A 21,443-nucleotide genomic window follows, 5' to 3' on the forward strand; every position below is an offset into this window, starting at 1 on the left:
TGCTCAGTGATCAGCCTCTGTTGCTAATTCAAAGTATCTGCTTTTGTTGTGCTTTAGAAAGACTCCTGTGGTTGAAAAGACAGCCCTTGTTAAATGGCAGGTAATGCATTTCCGTTTTCCATTTTGCCCAAGTTGTTTGTGCTCACAGATTTGGGGCCCTCTCCTTCAACATCAGTAATGAATGACTCCAAAAAATATTGAATAAATGATTTAATCCACTTTATACTGTGTTGCTGTGTTTTTTAAGGTGTTTTTGCTTTATACCACTCTTGTCTGTCCTCTAGAAAGGGGAGATAAGTAACTTTGAGTACTTGATGCACCTGAATACAATCGCTGGGAGGACATACAATGACTTGATGCAGTATCCGGTTTTCCCCTGGATCATTGCTGACTATCAATCAGAGGTAAAATCTCGCACACCTTCTTTATCTTAAACATTTATATGGCCTTGAACAGTGGTTCTCAAAGTGTCCAAGGGTCCACAATCAGAAGCTGAGGGCTCTGCAAAATGATTTGCTCGAAATCATAAAAATGTACCGTGTAATTTATAAGTGCATCTACTGTATACAGATTGGGACTGTTTATTTCAACAAAACAAAGCATATTGTGCCCATTTTTCTCTTCCTGCTGTGATTGCAACCCATCACATCAGCTGTCACTTGTTTCTCTCATTGTGAAACAAACCCTTCCTGCTGCTGTAGCTTAGGGTAGCCAGCCATCAGGTGAGCATGGAGAAATATTTCAGTCAGGCCACATCAGTTGATGCTAGGTCCAGCTAAATTGGTGCTATAATTTAAAAGGGATCCTTGTGGGGGAAGACTCTCTCTGATTTATCTCTGTCCTTCACAGACGCTTGATTTGTCAAATCCTGCAGTCTTCCGTGATTTGTCTAAGCCGATGGGAGCTCAAACAGAGAAAAGGAAACAGATGTTCATTCAGAGATATGAAGAAGTTGAGGGCAAAGAGAGTGAAGGTATCCATCAATTTTATTCACCTGTACTGTTCTGTTTTCTTTACTCCAGTATTAGTATTTCTAAAATGGTTCTCTCTGTAACAGACCTGGCAGCACAGTGCCACTATTGTACCCACTACTCCTCAGCCATCATTGTGTCCTCCTTCCTTGTCAGGATGGAGCCATTTTCCCACACCTTTCAAACACTGCAGGTGAGTCCAGTGACAGCAAGTGTGACAGTGTGCGGAGATTATAATTTATTTTTAAATTCTTTCTCCTCCTACACACCTGTTGTTCATTTAGATGTGCAGAGATTTTAAACAAGTAGCAAGAAAATAAAAATGTTACTTGTTTGTAGGGAAAAGTAGATCTGAATTGTTGCTGACATATCTGCAAAAATGGAACTTGCTGTGTTCAGTATGTTTTTACTAACCAACTGGTCTTTCTGCAAACTCTGTGCTCTTAATGTCCATTGGCATTCATCATGTTGTCTTTTTCCCATATGTAATCTTGCTTGTAATATGAAACTAACGTGAGCTATTTTCAGCTTTCTAGTTCTTGTTTCAGTGCTCTTTTTGGTACAAAAAGCAGATTATAGGAGGATTTTAATATATATGCAAATAATTACACAAAGCATCCAGAAGAATCCAATGGAAATAGCCACAGATGTTACCAATTTACAACACAGCATCCAGTTGATTATAATGAAAAGACATGCATATTTGATAGTCAGAATAAAACAATAAAGATGGTGAATTAGGAGGCCTTTTCTGTCTTCTGAAGCACATAATGGGTGTGTAGTAATATCCATAACTGGATTTACGTCTCTAACCGAGTTTACCAGCATATATGCTATTTTCATTCATTGAGGTAATTGTTTTACTCTAAATTACATTCACTCTCATGAGATTCCCATCATAGATTATGGAATTTTGCAGAAAGATGAAAAGCTTTCTTCTAATGGTAGCAAATATTCCGTGCTTACATAATAAAATGAAGAATATAAAATATGGTTCACTGCACTGAATCAGGCAGACTGCTTTATTAATATGCCAACAGAAAAGTTTAGCTCAGTGATATGGTGGGGGTCTGACAGTGTTTTGTCTGCTCTCCTCACAGGGAGGGTTTGATATCGCAGAGCGGATGTTTTACAGTATAAAGAAAGAGTGGGAGTCTGCCTCCAGAGACAACATGGGAGACGTTAGAGAGCTGATCCCTGAGTTCTTCTACCTGCCAGACTTCCTGCTTAACTCCAACCACATCCAGCTAGGTCAGCCTTAAAAATACTCTGTGTACCTAACTTAATGACCGAAAGTATGAATTTCTTTATATTTAGCTTGTGCGCCTGACTTTGTTACTAATGTGCTCAAATGAAAACAAAATGAAATGAAAGTATTATGATGATTATTTGACTTCCCTACCCTCTCTTGTTCTCAGCCCCAAGGCGTTTTCTTTCTAGATGGTCAAAATGTTATTACAACCATTATAGTGTATTTTTATGTCCTCCATTGTATGTGCTACATACACTCACTGGCCACTTTAGTAATTGCACCTTGCTAGTACAGGGTTGGATGCATTTTTGCCCTTAGAACTGCTTTAATTCTTCCTGGCATAGATTCAACAAGGTGCTGGAAACCTTCCTCAGAGGTTTTGGTCCATATTGACATGAAGTTCCTGCAGAATTGTCAGCTGCACATCTCATGCAAATCTTCCATTTGACCTGATCTGGTGACAGTGGAGGCCATTTGAGTACAGTGAACTCATTGTCATGCTCAAGAGATAACATATACAGTGCCAGTCAAAGGTTTGGGCACATTTACCCATTCATACAAATGGGTAAGTGTGTGTATGAATCATCCAAGGAAATGGTAAAAAATGTAATCTGTTTCTTAGTAATTATTTTGTTGTTTAATAAACTAATTTAAGCTTCATTTGAATGAAACACAATATAGTAGGCTGCACATGTATCCCACAGATTAACTGATTAGGTTTGACACACACAGTACTGCATACATTTGCCCATGTTCGTGGTAATGAGGGAACATATAGCAGATTGCACCACAGTGGTTTTCTGCAGTTTTTGTTGCCCACCAAAGAAGGTGTGTGGCACAGAACAATAATCTATATTAATCTCTGGCGAGTTCCTATTACAATCATATATTGTTGGTCCTTCTTTATATGGCAATAAAAATATATAGTATCATCAGCCACATGAGGGAATTAATTTCCTTCCTCAGAAAACATTTACAAAGCCAGTTTGATTGTATATTATTTTTCCTGGCACATTTTCACCAGCAAGTGTCAGTCAGTGTAATTACATGAAGCTGTTGGCAATATTGTGAATGGCATTATTCAAGTGTTAATGTATGCATATGTGCGTCACTGCACACAAATGGCATGCAAACAAAACCAGTATTCACTAATTAAAACATTGCTCCACCCAAAGACAGTTCACAATAAGTAAACACAGCATATTTGTATCTCTTTAGGTTGTATGGAGGACGGCACAGCTCTGGGAGATGTCGAGCTACCTCCATGGGCGAAAGGCGACCCCCAGGAGTTCATTAGAATCCATCGAGAGGTCAGTGACACCAGGACCTTCTGCTACAAATGGCCAGCCAGGGCAGTTGTACACTGAGACTTTACCCACAAGACCTAATAATGATTGTCAGTACTGGCTGATGTATACAGACAATGCACTGTTTTAGTATATTCACACAAATATTCACTATATGCATGGCACTGTACAGTAATAGTTTAGGTTGCAGTCCATTTGTCTCATATTCTTTCATAACACAGTATAACAGGCAGATGTTAGTCACTTCAGTAGATTCTCAGCAGGCCGTTTTTGTCTCACTGAGTTTGGTTCAGTTACGTTCTTTTGGTACTAACTGCTAAGTATAATGACCAGTTGTTTTCCTATACAGAAGATGCATAAAAAGGCATTTATCTGAAGTTTAGATGAAAAAGGACAACAAGCCTATTTAACATGATTCAGCGAACACATAAGACTTTCTCTTCTTCATAATACCATTATTTCTACCAGCTGTTGATTGGTTGAATATTCTCACTGTCTGCTGTTTTCAGCTCATCCTTGTCTTTCCCTGTACGGGGTTATTGTACCCCTCTGTTCGTTTTCTCTCAGTTTATACACCATGACCCTCCCTTTTTCCATTCCTGGGGCATATGTGATGGTTATCACTCTGTAATCTACTGAACTACTCTTATTGCCTACATTCTCATAAAATTAGCGACTTCAGAAGATTGTGGGTTTTTTTTTTTTCCTTCCACAGACAAATTAACTCAGGACAATATATCCTTGTTAGGATCCCCCCCCAACCTTGTTCATCCAGGACGGGTATATTAAAATTTGGTGCTAGGATATATAGCTGGTCATAATGCCCACTTTCCCTCATTAGCTCTTCAAAACCAATATCTGGCTAATTCGACCCAAATCATCCTGTAATTTTAACATGAAGATGTGCTCATAACACAGCTGTTCAGCTTCCTGCCGTTCTACACTTCTAAATTGACTTTTGGAAAGAATTGTAGGGTACCTGAATAATTTGATTGACTGTACAGTCTTAGAGAAGTTTTGTGCGTTTGTGTCATATTAACAGTTTGACTAATGGTTTTGGGACCACTATAATAACGAGTGCTAAACGCTACTGTTTTTTTTTTTAAAAAAGACTCTATGCATGTTTTAATAGTTTTATAATATCAGTTGACTAGATTGTTTTAGTTTCTTCAACAATCTCCTGCTCTGTTTGCTTCAGGCCCTGGAGAGTGACTATGTGAGCTCCAACATACACCTGTGGATCGATCTGATTTTTGGATATCGCCAACAAGGTCCAGCTGCGGTAGAAAGTGTGAACACGTTCCACCCTTACTTCTACGCCCAGAAACGCTGGCAGGACACTAAAGACCCTGTCATCAAGAGCACAATCTTGGGATACATCAGCAACTTTGGACAAGTTCCCAAACAGGTAAAGAAAAGTGTGATAAGTTGGGGAAACTGGAGCATATTATGTTATTTACTGTAAATCCAGTAAATGTATTGTATTGTTTTTAAATATAACTCTTCATCTATGCATTTCCCATAGCTCTTCACCAAGCCCCATCCACCTCGCAGTGGCTCTAAGAAAGAAGGGTCCTCACCATCCCAGCCAACTCCATTTTACTTCAAACTGGATAAGCTAAAGACCCCTTTGCAACCATTCAGAGGTATAGCTAAACAAAAGGAGCTTTAGACAATATGCAACGTATCTTATAGGATTTCTGGCTTCTTTCCCTTCACCCAAGCTTGATTTTCCTCTTTGATTTTAGTGGTAAAAATTAGAGCATGTGTCTTAGTGAGTTCTGCTAGTACTTCTATTTTTTTTTTCTTCCTTCGTACAAAATGAGGCCAGCTATTTCCAGCTGTTTTCAGTGTTCATTGTAAGCTTGTTTTTGCTGCACGCCTTGGTTTTATATTTAGTGTAATTGCAGCAAAACTGTCAAACTATTGTCTTTAAATTAAGGTATAAAATAAAAACAAATCATGATACAGCCTCATAAATGACATATATTCTCAAATACTGAAAAACATTGTTAATGCTGAGTAAACTAAATTGAATCAACTATAGTCATCTACATTGATACTGTTTTGCGTTGTTCTTTTATTTTATTTCCTACTATTTGATGTTAGTTATTATATGCAAGATGTGTCCATATCTCAAGGGAATCATTGAAATGGAGTGAGAATGCCCATAGATTAATTTACGCTACAGAAGGATAGAAGCTATCTGTTAGAGCTACAATATGGAGATGACTCTGCTGCTGAGCCCTACTTAATAATCGGAATATCCCTATAGGCCCACTGAGGGATAGAAGATGAATCTGCGAATGCTCAGGGAGAGATTCCTGCATATTACATTTCATATTAAATCTTAGAGTGTCTGATCTGATCAATAAGCAGATAGAGATGAATAGGACAAGGAACGCTAAGAACTAATGCAGACAGGACTTCTTTCTGGGGATTTTAGAAACAGAGCTGGCCATAGGATGTAATGATTTCTGCCTCTTCCTGCATGAATAGGTCAATTACAAGCACAATTACAGCATATCTCTCACTGCCTCACCCCCGGTTGCAGGTTCCCTCTTAGGACCAAGCCTCAGTTGTTACCTGGGGATAGCTGTTTTAATTGCCCAGTTTTCTGTGCTCAGTTTAATGAAATTCTTTACAAGTTTACTGAGATACCAAACTCCTTAATATGATGTTTTTGAAGAGCCATTATCTTCATTACTGGTACACCTTTTTTTTAAAAAACTTTTTTAAAGACTATAACCTCTGTGTGGGTGGGTGGTGGTGGTGGGTTGACAAGTTTAAAATATTTATATATATCTTGTTCTAAACCAAACTGCAGAGCTGCCAAGAGGCCCAGTAGGTCAGATACTGTGTCTGGAAAAAGAAGTCTTGGTCCTGGAGAAAAACCGGCTCCTCCTGTCACCTCTGCTGAGCTGCTTCTTCAGCTGGGGATTTCCTGACAACAGCTGTGCCTTTGGAAACTATGCTACGGAGAAGGTATTTATGTAGAGATCTACTATATATATGTTTTACACTTTTTTGATTACTCCCCAACTTTCCAGCCCCTTGTAGCTGCATCAAATCGTTCAATATGATCTCAAGGTTTAGGAGTGTGTTTTGGGGAATTTTTGACTATTTTTCCAGAAGCACATTTGTGAGCTCAGGAACTGATGTTTGATGAGAAGGTGTGGCTCGCACTCTCCACTCTTATTCATCCCAAAGGTGTTCTATTGGGTTGAGGTCAGGACTCTGTGCAGGCCAGTCAAGTTCTTCCACCAAACTTGTTCATCCATATCTTTATGGACCTGCTTTGTGCACTAGTGCGCAGTCATGTTTGAACAGGAAGGAGCCATCCCCAAACTGTTCCCACAAAGTTGGGAGCATGAAATTTTCCAAGATGTCTTGGTGTGCTGAAGCATTAAGAGTTCCTTTTAGTGTAATTAAGGGCTGAGCCCAATGCCTGAAAAACAACCCCACACCATAATCTCCTCTCCACCAAACTTTACACGTGGCACAATACGGTCAGGAGTGCCTGATGAGGGAGATAATAGTTTCATAACATGAATGAAACGCGTTTTTCTCATTCACAGTGACGAATTCTGAACCTTTTCTCTATGTTGACCTCTAGACATTTGCAGTGTGTGAGAGTTTATGTGACTGGGGTGAAATATTATGTGCCGCCTGTCCCAATGCAACCACCATCATCACTGCAGGAACCAGCACTGTAGTTTGTGTGTGGGATGTGGCGATCACCAAGGACAAACTCACTAACATAAAACTCAGACAGGTTGGTCTGTCCATATGTTTTTATGCTCTTGAAATTCAACAATACTGTCAACAGTGTATTTACACACACACTAATGCCGACCCCCACTGTTCTTCACAGCCATTATACGGTCATACAGATGCAGTGGTGTGTCTCGCTGTTTCTGAGGTCCACAGCGTAATAGTCAGTGGCTCTCGTGACCTCACCTGTATCCTGTGGGACATGGAAGAGCTAAGTTACATCACTCAATTAGCAGGACACACAACCAGCATCTCTGCACTGGCTATCAATGATCTCACTGTAAGTCCACCACATTTGTCTAATCTCTCTCTTTTTCTTCTGTCCTTTGAAATTTTTGGCTCACTGTTGTCATGTTTTCCCCTTGACTCACCTCACAGCATGAGGAAGGGAGGGTTCTCACTGTTAACAGCATGAATATCCTGTTTGTGTGTGTTCTGCTTTTTTTTTCTGCATTTCTGTCTGTATCTGCGCACATGTGAATGTCAACACTGTTAATCTGTCCAAGGGGGAGATTGCGTCATGTGCGGGACCGCAACTCTACCTGTGGACCATGAAGGGCCAGCTGTTGACCTGCACTGACACTTCCTGGAGGCCTCAGTCAGACATCTTGTGTATCAGCTTTGCACAGCGACACGAGTGGGATTCCAGGAATGTCATTGTCACAGGATGTGCAGATGGCATTATACGGGTGAGGTGTTTTTGTTTAGTTTTTTTATGTAGTTAAATAATGTAATAGTCGTATGCATGATGGAAAATGCTTGTCCTAATGCCATCACAATACTCTGTATCTCCTAATAGATCAGTGGGAGAGTTTTTTTTTTTTGTTTTTTTTTCTTTTCATATTATTTTTACTCAGTATGCTGTGCAGTATTCAACTGTGGCAGTCATTACTTTGGTATTAGCCTCGCAGGTACCAGCTTGGATGTCCATCAAAGTATTAATAACAGTATGTGGGTTGTGTGCAGTGTGTGACTGGTTTTCTTTGCTTAGGATTAATATTTGCACATGCTGCCTTTCTGCAATCAACGCTGCAAACAGTAAATTGTGCTTCACTTGGGAGTGTGTACCCATGCCACATGCACAGCACTCACACACAAACAGTATCATTACTTTATTATTACATTGTGTGCGTGCGTGCGTGCGTGCGTGCGTGTGTGTGTGTGTGTGTGTGTCTGTGTGCATATATGAGTGTGTTTGTTATTATCTTGAATTATATTTATGATTTTTGTTACTCGTTATGTGTCTCTCATACAGATATGGAGGACAGAGTACACCAGAACACAATTACCTGGCCCTCCAGAAGAGCCTGTGTCCCCAGGGCAAGACCAAACACAGAGAGACGGTAATACTACTGGCAGTACGATAGGATATGCATGCAGGTGTTGTGTTTATAACAAAATAGATAAGAGTGGTCGACAGTATCAAAACTGTGAAACCAACTGAAAGGTAATGTCACAGAAAGACCAACATTATTTACAGTGTTTAGAAAAAAGCAACCATTACCATCTAATTAGATGAATCCTTAAGTGAGATGATTATTTTTAACCACTGATCTCTGAGCTAGACGGCATGGTTTCCAGATGAGAGCTTGTAATGTTCATCCCATCCCTCACTAGCATTAGGGCTAGCAGGAATTATGTTGTTATAAAGTTATTAAACATAGAGGCAGTAAACACTGATGAGTAATTTTGCTGACGTGTGTGAGCGTGTATAATTTAGAAAGCAATAATACCCAGATCCAATTTGGCATACGTTGGTTACAGCCTCGCGTCACCTCATAGGAGCATTATGCTTTCCAATTACGTTGAGACAAGTTTTTACGTAACACTGAAGCATTCATATTTGAGGACTTTTTCTCCCTTTTATGGCCTGCTGACTGCAGATCGACACTCTCTCTTAATGCACAGTGAATTTTTTTTTTTGGGGGGGGGGGCCCCGGGGGTTGGGGTTTCAGGTGGGACGGACGACTGTCCTGTAATTCAATATTAAGTAGATGCTAATGTATTCTCATGATTCCACAGTGAGCAGCTCAAGCCAGGGTAAAGGCTGGGAGAGACATCTGGTGTTACGTCAAGAGCTGAACAGAAGTCAAACTGTGTCACAACGGCGCTACAAAAATAATCCAGCCATCACAGCGCTGGCCATGTCCAGGTACAGTAAATAAAAAGCACTCACTCATAGGAACACCAGTTGGGTTTTAGGTAGTTTGAAGTACGGTAATAAACAATTTCTATGTTAAAAGAAAAAAAAAATTATATTCAAATATATGTATTATTTTAATATTCATGTAGTACACTGAACTTAATTCTTTCCAAACTTCATCTACATGTACTGGATTGTATGTGTGTTATGGCATGCTTTACAACACAACACTGCATTTCCTTTGCTGTCTTCTGTGCAGGACTCATGCTACTCTACTGGCAGGCGATGCCTGGGGACAAGTTTTCACCTGGACGTGTGAATGAAAACACAGTTTCTGCATGTCTCTTATCCTCTGAGAGAGACTCTGATGGGAAATTCACTAGTATCTCAGGTCTGGCAGCAGCTGAGCAGCGTAACTGCTGTATGTTGGTTATCTTGTGTGTATTCGTGGAGAACAGTGCTAGAATATTTGATGCATTCAGGCGAAACATGACTTTTACCTCCCAAGTGAATATTTAATTTTTGTATTTTTGTGTGTAAATACTGAATTTCAATAAATAAAATTATTGATAGACACTTGACAAAAACCTTTTCCTGCTGGTCTTGATTTTGACTGAAATCTGTTACATTTTATTTAATCTAACTGAAGTTAAACCAGAAAGACACTGGCTAAATTTTTCCAGAGCTGGTGGATGAATTTGAATGAGGGAAACACTCATACAGTCATTTAAATTGACCCTTACTGCTTTAGCAGAGCCCACAGCAGAAGCCTGTGGTTAAAATGGGCACTTTTAAACTGAACGCAAGAGGCACTGTGAACGATGACCAGGAGCATGCACGCTCAGCAAACATTTCCTGGGAAATGCAGCTCTTTGACTGAAGCATTTCTGAGAAACTGCAAGTCAAGCATCCACTATTGTGAAGACAAAAATAAGCCAGCATTTGATTGTGTGAGGGTTGTAATATTTTGGTTTGGTAAATGTTTGTGGCATGAACAGCTCAGGATGTTTAGTTTGATGTGAATCATTTACTGGGGTTACTATGTTGATTTTCACAGTGTGCTTTCAGTTTGCTTTGTAATATGGTATTTATGACTTTTGACAGCCACTTTGTATTTGTGTTGTGGGTAAATGTGTTTGACTGTTGAGGTATCGCTTCTGCTTGACACAGCTTTGTGTGTGTGTGTGTGTGTGTGTGTGTGTTTATCTTTACCCAAGGATATTTCCTTCTATCCACAAAACACTGGGTGAGTCTGACCAATTTTACAAGTCAGTATGAAACTCGTCCCTTTTTAAATATTGATGTTAATCTTGCAGATGAAAAGTATAATAGCAGCACATTATCACACATGCATCCCAGTGAATAAGCAGGCGTGTTAGGCTGTCGATTGTGGAGGGTTTGTTTGCTTTCCGTCTTCTACTTGCTCTCATGCACATGCACCACTCCTCTCTATCATAAAGGAAGAGGTCTCTCTCTTTAACCTTTGTGTGTGTGGCTAATTGTGCTAAGTGGAGTAGCTTAATAGAGTGGAAAATAGTCCTCATAATTTTCCCAGAGAGCTAGCAGTGACCTTCTCTAAAGACAACGGCCATCTCCATTCTCTCTACACGGCTGGTTTTATGATATGAAATGTCAAACCATTGGGTTCCTCAGAATAATTAAATCAAATAAATTATTGCACCTAGGCAGAACCATCTTGTAGCCTAACCCAATTATAATGCACTGTAAAGCTAATTATTAACCATGATTACAATTAGTCTAATTTGAATAAATGTAGTCATTAGTGGGTTCATCCTAGTCAGTGAGTGCAAACTGTGGGGGATGATGGGCTCTCTCTATCTCTCCCACTCACCAAGGGAAAGGTGGATTTGCATCATTCTCTTCCTCCATCTTCATCCCATTTTTCACACAGTGACCTTCACAAAATGGCCCGCACCCTTCACCTTTCCTGAGCTTTATGTCTGCTGCTTCCAAGATTTATATTTGCTATTTATGCTTGTGCTACAGTGAATAGACTTTTAAATTAGAGGCACTTCTTGCTGTTTCTACTCTTTCTGCTATTTTATTAGGAAACTGAAAAGAACTGTAAAATCTTAATATCTATTGCTGACATGAGAAGATTGATACCTCTGTCCTCTTTCTTTTTATGAGTCTTGTTGGCAGCCATTTAGCTTAATATGAAGACTGGAAACTGTTGGTCTGCCTTTGTCTGAAGGTAGCAAAAATACTCGTACTCATACTCGTTATCTGTTTAATTCATACAAAAGCAAAAGTGGGTTTTCACTACCTTTGAAGCCAAAGGCAGATGTTAATTCTCCCATCAAGTGGCAACTAACCCGAAACTTTTACTTTGACACAGATTAAACAAGCAAGATGCATTGCAATAATCAATAATTAACCATTTAGAAGTGTTTTGTGGTTTCATATATACTCACTGGTCACTTTATTAGGTACTCCTTGCTAGTTCCAGGTTGGACCCTCTTTTGCCCTCAGCACTGCTTTAATTCTTCATAGCACAGATTCAACAAGGCGCTGGAAACATTCCTGAGAGATTTTGGTCCAAACTAATATGAACGCATCACACAGTTGATGCAGATTTGTTGGCTGCACATCCATGATGAGAATCTTCCATTCCATCACATCCCAAAGGTGCTCTAGCCCCATACTCTACTGGATTGTGATCTGGTGACTGTGGAGCCCATTTGAGTTCAAGAAACCCGTTTCATCTGAGCTCTGTGACATTGAGCTTTATTGGCTGTAAGGAACCTTCAGAAGATGAGTACACTGTGGTCGTAAAGGTTTGGACATGATCAGCAACAAAGCTTTGTTAGGCCATGGGGTTTAATGATGGTCCGTTGGTACTAAGGGACCTAAAATGTGCCAAGAAAATATCCCCCACCGCCAACACCAGCCCGAACTTTCTACAAGGCATCCATGCTTTCATGGAACTGCCACCCATGTTTTTGTTTTTTTTTTTGGCCCACTCAGGTTGAGTGGTTTCAGTCTTGTGTAACTTTCATCATAAGACACAGGAAGGAAATTTCACAACTTTGTAAGATTATCGAACATTCCAGTTACATTTGTCATTCTGTGCCGTGTTGTTTTTGTTCTCTAAAAACACAATTTTCTTACAAATCTGGAAAGCATAAAGTGGAGTCCAACCTGTTCTAAAGAAAAGCTGTATTTAAAAACTGTATTTATATAAATCAAACACAGTACTCTTTGGCATCTCTTAATATGATCTATTAGCACTATAATCATAAATGCATTTAAAAGCTGACCTTTACAGTGCCTTATTACACTGCGGTACAACAGTTTCTTCCCACACAGTCTCCTGAGTTTATAAAGAACAGTTAATGGTAAGAGCATTCTATAAACATCTGGCTCACAGGCCAGAGATGCCAACAAACAAACAGAGTTATGAGACCCTAAAGCTGCTGTGCTGGAATGGAACTGCACAGAGCAAACACAAACCTCCTATTTACCCACAGATGTGGCATACTTGCATCCAAAATAAAAATAAAAAAATTGAAAAGAGGGGGGGGGGGGGGGGGGGGGGGTGCTAAATGTCATACTATAAGTTCATAAATATAGTCCTTTGGCTATCACACAGTTCAGTTTGAAGAGCTGGATCTCTGCAGGAGGTACCAAGCTGACATGTTTACAGCTATTTCTCCTGGAAGAGGATCTGAGCATAGACGGTGTCCGGGCTGGAGGGCGCGGGGTCAGGGCTGGAGGCGGCTGGGGGCTCCTGCCTCGGTCGCACAAGCTCCAGCTCCGCGTATGTCAGGCTCTCTTCGTGTGATACTCGAGGCTAGAGGAGGGAAGTATTAGGTAAAAGAAAGTTGAAGGAAATTAGCTGACAGATACTGATTTTTTTTTTTTTAAATGTGACACAAAATATACTGCAACATTTCAGATTTTAGCAAACATCCACAGTCAAGTGTAGGTTGTCAGCATTACACATTTTTCAGCAAATTGTACTTGTTGTCCACTTTCATGGTAAACGTCTTTTCTGCATTTCCCAGCAGCAGAAACAGTGTTTACGTAGTTTGCAGGACCTCTTGGAACATTTAGTTTACCCGGAAAACATTTGGTACAACAGGAGTCCTATCCAAAATCCTCAGATCCTCCTAGTTGCACTAATCTAATCAGTATGTTCGTGCTAAAGGAACGCTCGCGTCTCCAGTGCTTCATTTCAGTACAAAATCACAAGAACACCATTAGACGAAATACTGATGATGCTTAGTTTGAGTAGTTTTCTTCTGTATACACATGTTTGACACTTTTATTGAAGATATAAAACCAATGAAGCACTCTAAATAAATAATTGTGTTTCAGAAGCAATAACGCTAAATAGAATTATCAAGCTCATAACTGAATGAAGACATGGCAATAAACTGCTGTAGACAATCATGCAGTCGTGAGACAAATTCCCTCTTGCATGTATTTCAATAACATCTGTGCTCATGGAAGAAAAAAATCTTTTCAAAACATTAATACATTCTAAAGGTAATAAGTACCTATGTGTCATAATTGATCTTGGTGGTTTTAGTGGACATGGGTAAAGCACTTGAAGAAGAGACTTACAGTGGCAGATCTCCTTGACTGAGCCTTCAGCCTTCTGGGCTTTTGAGGTCTCTTTGCAGCAATGGGCACTGAAAACAGAGACAACCCTAATTGACTCAAAATAGCAGCCAGGAGGAATGAATTTGCAAATATTATATTGTAGTTGAAGTCAAAATTGTCCTTCACAAGCACTTTGTGTTTAAACCGAATCAAAGTGTTGTTTAAAAACGGATATAAATGCTTTATTCTGCTGTTTTCGGTGTCAGTGTTGATTTTACTTGTAACACACTCAGCAGGATTTTCACAGTCTCTCACTGTTTCTGTGCTAGTCTAATTCCTGCTTTTCTGCTTGCTGATAATTGACTGTAATTTACTTTTCTTTGCTAAATTCCTGTTCTTGGGGCTGGGGCCTCTCACAGCACCCTGTGACTCTGATACCTCCAGTATGTTTCATGTTTGGTTTAAAACTGAAACCTCTGTGATTCAGGGAACCTTTGTTTGCTGCAAAGATTAATGTATGGTTTCTAATCTTTGCGTTGCTATTAATGCATTTTATTTTGTGAAATACCATACAATAATTGAAAGGTCGCATCTAGCTCCCTGAAGGGCACTTTACCTTTGGCTGGTATGTGCAGTGGAATCTTTTCAGGTAGTTTAGGTGGTGTTACTGTTTGTGCTCGGTCAGTTTTCTGTCTTGTGTCTTTCCTTTGTGCACTTGGGGAGGAACTGGAGCAACTACTGGAGCTTGTTACAGTCTCTCCTGAGCTGTAAGGAGTAGATAAGATTAGGTTTTAATTAGGGAGCAACTTTAATTTGTATTTAATTTATGTAATTTAGACATCTTAAAAATGCTTTTAGAGCTCAAGGCAGTGTAGTTAAACATCACATTTGCATAAATATGAGTGAATATTGTATTTGGCGTTTAGCTTTCTGATTTTATGATAATTTTGGAAAAAAAAATGTAATCACTGATAGCTGTTTTTAATAAAGAGCATGCTGATACCTGCTTTCTGGACATTTGACCAGAGGGTAACTGGCTGTAGAGACAGGAAATAAAGAAAAACAAACATTTTGACTTGACAGCTTGTTTTAAATACAAAAGCTGAAACATAAAGTCATAAATCTATAGTTACAGTAGCAAAACAAGTGGTTTTACATTTGAGTCTGTGTCTTCTGTGGAAGTATTGGCAGGTTAGGACAAGAGTGAATAGGAAGATGGACAGCAGGCCCAGTGAGCAGATCACCACAGCACACAGATACACATCTAAAAACAGACGTGAAAAGGCATCACTGTCGAATAAGCATTATTTAAGTATGACGTGTAAATGAGAGAGAATTAGAAGAGCTGAGAACAGTACCTGCGAATAAAAGCCACAGTCCTTCGCTGCTACCATCCTCGGGCGTAAAGTGCACTGCAGAAACAGATGTTGCAAAATGTCATCAAAAACTGTACATAAACGACAGAAACTGCCCAGACTGAGTATCTTTATAAATCGCTGATGTCTGAGGGCAGTGGTCCAATACAACAAACTCCAGTGGTTTTCAGAAATATCCAAACCACTGTCATGAAGGGAGAGTCTGCTGCAGTATCAGCCAAACCCAACACACACACACACACACACACACACACACACACACACACACACACACACACACACACACACACACACACACACACACACACACACACACACACAGACAGAGGAATTAGCTGTATTGCTGTTCTTGGACCGTGTTTGGGGGTTCCCCATTGTTCTGCATATCAACTATCAGCAGTGTTCCCTTTGTCCTTATTAAGTAGGGGGAAAAAAGTAAGGGAGTTGTCACTGATTTTTTTTACTGGTCAGGGGTCTTTAGGAAGAGGTTGAGGAGAGTGCAGACAGTGTCTCTGCTCCTCATAATGAGATTTTAATGTCTTTTACACACAGGTTGATGCATATCAGAAGATATTTACTCTAATTGACTTTTAGCCTGTTTCCAGACCACTGAACTACATGCACAACTGTCAACGTGTCTTCACTGTTCTGTTTCAGTACCACATAATTAATGTGGAATGCAGTGGGAGAAACATAATGCCTCTGCTATGACCAAAAATGGGGGAAAAAGGTATAAAAACAACAAAACTCATAGGTATGGATTAGTTCAGCAAGGCAATGCCAAGATTGTGGTGCTCATGTTCCTACAAGCATGGCTCCAGGTATTAAAATGCCCAGGTACTAAAATGACCTACCAGCAGCCTACACCTGTCACCTACACCCACACCATCAATCAAAAATACAATAGATTAGGCCCCAAACTCTTGAAGCTGAACTCATATCAAGCAAGAGGTGGAAATAATTTTGCTTTCAAAACTACAGCAGCTTATCTTCTGTGTCCTAACACTTTTTTCTTGAAATGGAAATTTTTTTTTTTCAAAAATATTTATCCAACCCAACAAATGTTGCATGATTTTAAAAATGCCCAGCAGTAAAATAGCCCTGAAATATGCCATCTTTACCATAAATGTAAAGTTACATTGTAAATAAAAATGTAAATAAACTTTTTTTTTAGAGACTGTCGTCGGTATTTATGTTATCGGTATTTTGCCCAGTCACTGGTAACCGCCAAATAGTGGCAACCTAAGATAAAGACTTGTAAAGCAGATGAACTTTAGCAGCCCTGTTCATCAGGCGACAGTTACAATTAGCTGGAATCTCTTGACAATGTGAGCAGTTAGGCTGAGGTTAACCACCAGTTTAACCGCACATCTGATGAGAGCAAACAAACTGCGGTCACCAGCTTGTCTGTAAGGGCGCCATTAAATGTACACACTCTCTACAGATGTTTCTACACAGTACCAGTAGTGCCTGATTTATGGGACATATAAATACTGTAGAGTCCTGTACACCATCAGACACAGATTTAGGCGCATCTGCTTTCCTTCAGCTGTGAAGGCGAAGGTGGCAAAAATTAACCAACCACTGAAACTGGCAGCTCTGTAAACCTGAAAGCACTAACAAGTTTACCATTTAGAAAACCAGCACCAAGCAATCGACGTTTAGGATTAAAGGTCTGAAGCTGGGAGTTAGATATAAAGAAGAGGATGGATTTTTTTTTTTTTTTTTTTGTGAATGAAAGTAGTCCATTGACCTCATTAGTGTGTAGACTTTGCTCTATGGTCTGTAGACCGAAATCTGGAGACTGAGGGGTTCCCTCAATTTCCGTTTTTTTCCCCTCTTTGTTTACCCTTATAATGTCAGGTCTTCTGTTTCTGGTTCTGTAGTCAATGCATGGCGGAGATGCCTGAGGTTGTGTGGCTTCCTCAGTGGGACATTGCCCTGAATATAGGGCAGGGCGTTGTCAGGCTCTGTCTGACTCAAACCTCTCTGCTTTTATGGCACAAAACTACTGAAAGGTAAACTGTACAACTGAGTCATGTGCGGCCTTATCAGTGTGATAAAGCATCTCAAACCTCTAGTGAACACCTTCACCCGGTGCATCTCACTGATGATCAGTCCAGTTAAAATTAAATAAGTACTGCATGGATAAAAATAAATATTAATTACTTCATGTGATTTACATTAGTTCCTATTTCTCTTTATTTTGTTTATTGTTGATTTCTGCAGGAGCCTTGGCACAGACTGAAAAAGTTGCAACTGAACTCTCCAGTAATTTTTTTTTTTCCCAAGGCTTGCATAAAAGTAAACCCAAAATGCTGACATCAGAGTTTTTGAACTCTGCCAGCTCAACAACACCCTACCTTTTACTCCTTACACGCACACAGGCAGTTTAAGTGTGGTTTGGCTGTGTGAGCTCATTGTTTTGAGATGGAAATGCCAGAGGATTGGGGTCACACTCAAACGTATAGGCACAACTTTCTGCAAAATATCCCAAGTTAAAGTTAGAGGACACATCCAACACATTTTCTATGTGATCCTTGTCTTAGTAAAAATTATTGCCCTTCCTTAATTTTTTTTTTCCAGATAACATGGTCTGCATATGTTTGCTTAAATGAATGGGGTGCTCGGGGAGTTCTTTGGAACGACGCATTTAATAAAAAAATATTTTCAGAGTAATCAAACAATAATTCCGCTTTCAGATTGACTGAAAGGTTTTATGGTTTTGCTGTGTGATTATATCAAATACATCAGCAGTGTGAACCGAGGTAAACTGACATTAATAAATTCCTTTGTGTCTGATCCAACAAAAAAAGTTACACAATCTGATGCCTATTTTTTTTTTTTTTTTAATGTTTTTAACCCCCACATTCACTTTTTACTTCCTCAACCAAGGTACCCTCATCTTTAACATCTGGCTCAAATGTAGACAGCCTTGATGGGGACTGTGATGGTAGACAAAGGGTCTCAAAACCATAACCTCTTGGCTGGTCTGCTTAATTTAAGCCAGAAATCTACAAGAACAACTAGGAATCCTGATAAGTCCCTGGGGAGGCCCTGGGTCTGTCTTCTTAGAAATATGGCATGGAGAGCAGAAGGAATACACCTTTTTACCTGCCAGCTGTGTGGTGCTGGTACCATTGGAAGATATTCTCCATGTGTTTCTGTGTTTGCGGATCTCCTGAACTTTACAGCTGTAAAAACCCTGGTCCAACCCCGTCACACTGAGAATCCGCAACTGGTACACGTCTCCCTCCATTTCCTCGTGCAGATGAAACTTTGGTTGGGGGAAACGGTGGGTGTAGTTCCCATACAGCTTCCTTTTCCTGATGCCCATCTTTACGATCAGAAACTCGGAGTGTTTGAGTACAGGGGGAGAGGTGGGTGGAAAGGAGACAGGAGGCACGGGAGTAGGAGCCATTAGGGGAGAGAAGAACCAGCGAAGAATCAGGACACTGGTGTTCCTCCTTCTTTGAGATACCAGACAGGACAGTGTCAGGTTGTTGTTCTCTGTTACCAAGACAACAGGTCCAGGGGTCACTGTCACATTGAGAGCATGACATACCTCTGTTGACAAAAAACATAAACACTGTGGGTTATATATATATTTACATATGTATACAGCTGTCATTTTAAATATATTGTTTAGTTTCAGTCTACCCCGAGCATCCCTTTTCCAAAAAAGTGTGCTTCTGTTGTTGTGTATTCTTTCCAAATAAGGCATCCAGGTAAATGTCTCAAACCAAACCACAGGCCTCACATAATGCTTACGTGACTCCTTCATTCTTTTTAAATGAGTAATTAACTAGAGTTAATGTGTTCATATGCACATTGGATTTATGCTGTCACAGCTTAAAACAATCACCGGTTCTACTTGTGTGTCTTTTCATTACTGCATGCAAATTTGCTTGCTTTTAGCTGGAAACCATAAAAGCACTAAGACTGAAAAAACTAAAGCACTGCAGTGGTTTCCTTTCCTTTCCTTTCCTTTCCTTTCCTTTCCTTTCCTTTGTGTACGCTTGTTTCAGTCTGTTGCCACCCAGGTCAGAGAGACAGAATCTGGACACAGTATGTGTGATCAGACAGACAAAGAGCAGCTACAGGTGGGAAACATTCATCCTTGGTGTGGAACAACCCAGTGCATACAAGGAGAAACATGGAAGGATAACAGGGACCATCTGGTCTCCCATGCTGCCTTTGCTTTGCTTTCCTTCTTTTTTTTTTTTGTCTTGTTTGTTGGGGAATCTCCCTGAGGCTCTCTGGGACTTGTCTTAGACTATTTAACATGACAACAAAAGCAGCAAAAGTACTTCAGACAACATGATACACAACTGAAAATACCAAAAGAAATTATAGGACTTAAAACATGAGTTGCAAGTCTACTTCACGGCAGTTTGTTTTTTTACATCTGATTTGTGTCCTACATACTGTGGTTTTCTCTGATCGCAGACAACAAACGTTCCCAACTTCACAACTGTTTTCATTTTATTTTATTTTTTCAAGTTTGCATAATACTTTGCTGCATCAAACTAACAACACAATAACAAACGCACTTGCAAATTGTGAGTATTGTAGAGATGGGTGATAACCTTTCTTGCATGTTTACCATTATTCCCATTATTTTCTTACCAAAGGTCCATAATGCAGTAAAACTTTCACAGTGGTGTATGATGATGGCTCAAGTTACTACTCAAACAACTGTTCTTTCAAGCCCGCTTGTTTATTTGCTTCTAACTTCATATTGTGGTAAAGAAGGCAAACTTACCTGTGACCAGAGCCTTAGTCAGGACAAGGACCACTACAGAGAAGTACATTTTCCACAGTCAGTGAATCCATAAACCCAGACAACTGCTCAACAACTTACACAAGCAGCTACATTCAAAACAGAGCCTGACTGCGCAACCCACCAGAGCCCTTACCCACCATTAACTCTTCTCCTCTTTTCTGTGTAATATGAAACAGTAAGGGCTCTGTTCCCACTTAGAAACTCCCACTCTTCCAGTACTCTGTCTCCCTCTCCCTGTGACTGTCTCTTTCGGTCTCCTTCTGTGTGTCCTGCAAAACGTAGGAAATGTCATTTCCTGTGTTCCTGTGTCCTGGACTGTGGCCCAAACCCCCAGAACTCTAAAGTGATGGTCAAGTCTCGTGGTTTTGTGTGTGTGTGAATGTGGGTGTCTGTGTGTGTGTGTGTGTGTGTGTGTGTGTGTGTGTGTGTGTGTGTGTGTGTGTGTGTGTGTGTGTGTGTGTGTGTGTGTGTGTGTGTGTGTGTGTGTGTCTGTGTGTGCACGCATCTGTCACATTGTGTGCAGTTCTGAGAAGCATACACAGTAAAATGCTGAAAATGCTTTTCCATCACCTCAGTCACTAGGAATAATGCTCATCTTGCATCTCGGAGTAAAGGCCAAGTGCTGCTGTTTATTTGTGGGGGTTTTGTATTTTTGTGTATGTGTGCACGTATTTATGCATTTATGTGGAGGCACATTTGTCCCTGTGTGTGTGTGCTGGAACCTCTCCCAGCTGCTGGACAGAGTGGCATGGGCTTGTCTCTGGATGTGGTTGTCAGACTGTCCCAGTGGTATGAAGCCTGCTGCTTTATTGGGCAGGCTAAACTGCTGAGGCAGGGCTTCTGCTGGCGCTTTGCGCTCTGCCAAAGCCAAATGGAATTACACAACAGATTTAACCCTTAAAGTTGTGTGTAGGATTCTCTTGAAAAGCACTGAGTCAGTGGGAGTCTACTGGCTCGGTTCACAAGGTGGTTTAATTTAAAATAAATCTTTCAGCATCCTTGTTTTGAAAAGACAGACACTGCATTATAAGTTTAAGCCACAGTACACATTTTATAACTTGAGGGTTGTGTGTAAAATGTGTTAAAATGATAGTTCTGTTTTTCTGACTTCTTAACAACATCTTGTACTTCAGGTTTCCCTTAGGATTTTTTCTCTACCCAAGTCTTGAGTTCAGGTCTTTGCTCCAGTGGAGGAATCACTCTGCTCTGCCCCACAGTGGTCAAAGCAGGTTACTGCTTCTCAGGGGATCAGCAATACTTGAGGT

General features: G+C 40.2%; 2 protein-coding genes across 5 annotated transcripts in view; one reads left to right on the forward strand and one right to left on the reverse strand.

Annotated features, from left to right (window-relative positions):
* Positions 1–9,998, forward strand: part of wdfy4 (WDFY family member 4) — a 39,053-nt gene extending 29,055 nt beyond the window's left edge. For both annotated transcript variants that reach the window (XM_030748003.1, XM_030748004.1), the window contains 15 exons: positions 58–100; positions 285–404; positions 850–973; positions 1,058–1,164; positions 2,072–2,222; positions 3,442–3,533; positions 4,729–4,938; positions 5,056–5,176; positions 6,358–6,515; positions 7,147–7,305; positions 7,405–7,584; positions 7,811–7,993; positions 8,560–8,647; positions 9,327–9,456; positions 9,707–9,998. In XM_030748003.1, coding sequence (XP_030603863.1) covers positions 58–100; positions 285–404; positions 850–973; positions 1,058–1,164; positions 2,072–2,222; positions 3,442–3,533; positions 4,729–4,938; positions 5,056–5,176; positions 6,358–6,515; positions 7,147–7,305; positions 7,405–7,584; positions 7,811–7,993; positions 8,560–8,647; positions 9,327–9,456; positions 9,707–9,770 — 1,930 coding nt within the window. In that variant the 3' untranslated portion in view covers positions 9,771–9,998. The remainder of the gene's footprint in view (positions 1–57; positions 101–284; positions 405–849; positions 974–1,057; positions 1,165–2,071; positions 2,223–3,441; positions 3,534–4,728; positions 4,939–5,055; positions 5,177–6,357; positions 6,516–7,146; positions 7,306–7,404; positions 7,585–7,810; positions 7,994–8,559; positions 8,648–9,326; positions 9,457–9,706) is intronic.
* Positions 9,999–12,612: 2,614 nt separating this feature from the next.
* Positions 12,613–20,343, reverse strand: vstm4a (V-set and transmembrane domain containing 4a). 3 transcript variants are annotated; one of them, XM_030747628.1, is made up of 9 exons: positions 20,158–20,340; positions 18,507–18,959; positions 15,375–15,428; positions 15,173–15,280; positions 15,020–15,053; positions 14,633–14,781; positions 14,038–14,105; positions 13,241–13,261; positions 12,613–13,180 (listed from the first exon to the last, which is right to left on the reverse strand). In XM_030747628.1, the coding sequence occupies exons 1-9, from the start codon at positions 20,204–20,206 to the stop codon at positions 13,115–13,117; spliced, it is 1,002 nt and encodes a 333-aa protein (XP_030603488.1). In that variant the 5' UTR covers positions 20,207–20,340; the 3' UTR covers positions 12,613–13,114. The 3 variants fall into 3 exon arrangements, with proteins under 3 accessions (XP_030603488.1, XP_030603487.1, XP_030603489.1); XM_030747627.1 differs by having other exon boundaries at positions 12,613–13,261; positions 20,158–20,336; XM_030747629.1 differs by lacking the exon at positions 15,173–15,280 and having other exon boundaries at positions 12,613–13,261; positions 20,158–20,343.
* Positions 20,344–21,443: the final 1,100 nt, after the last annotated feature.

The sequence above is a fragment of the Archocentrus centrarchus genome, chromosome 15 (assembly GCF_007364275.1).
Source record: "Archocentrus centrarchus isolate MPI-CPG fArcCen1 chromosome 15, fArcCen1, whole genome shotgun sequence".
Taxonomy (NCBI): domain Eukaryota; kingdom Metazoa; phylum Chordata; class Actinopteri; order Cichliformes; family Cichlidae; genus Archocentrus; species Archocentrus centrarchus.

Bases quoted from the DNA above. Each gene is read 5' to 3' on its own strand.
- vstm4a (XM_030747627.1), bottom strand. From the start codon at position 20,206: ATGTACTTCTCTGTAGTGGTCCTTGTCCTGACTAAGGCTCTGGTCACA. The intron at 18,960-20,157 runs GTAAGTTTGCCT...TTTTGTCAACAG, and splicing joins GACTAAGGCTCTGGTCACAG to AGGTATGTCATGCTCTCAAT. The intron at 15,054-15,172 runs GTAAAACCACTT...CTGTCTCTACAG, and splicing joins CAGAAGACACAGACTCAAAT to CCAGTTACCCTCTGGTCAAA.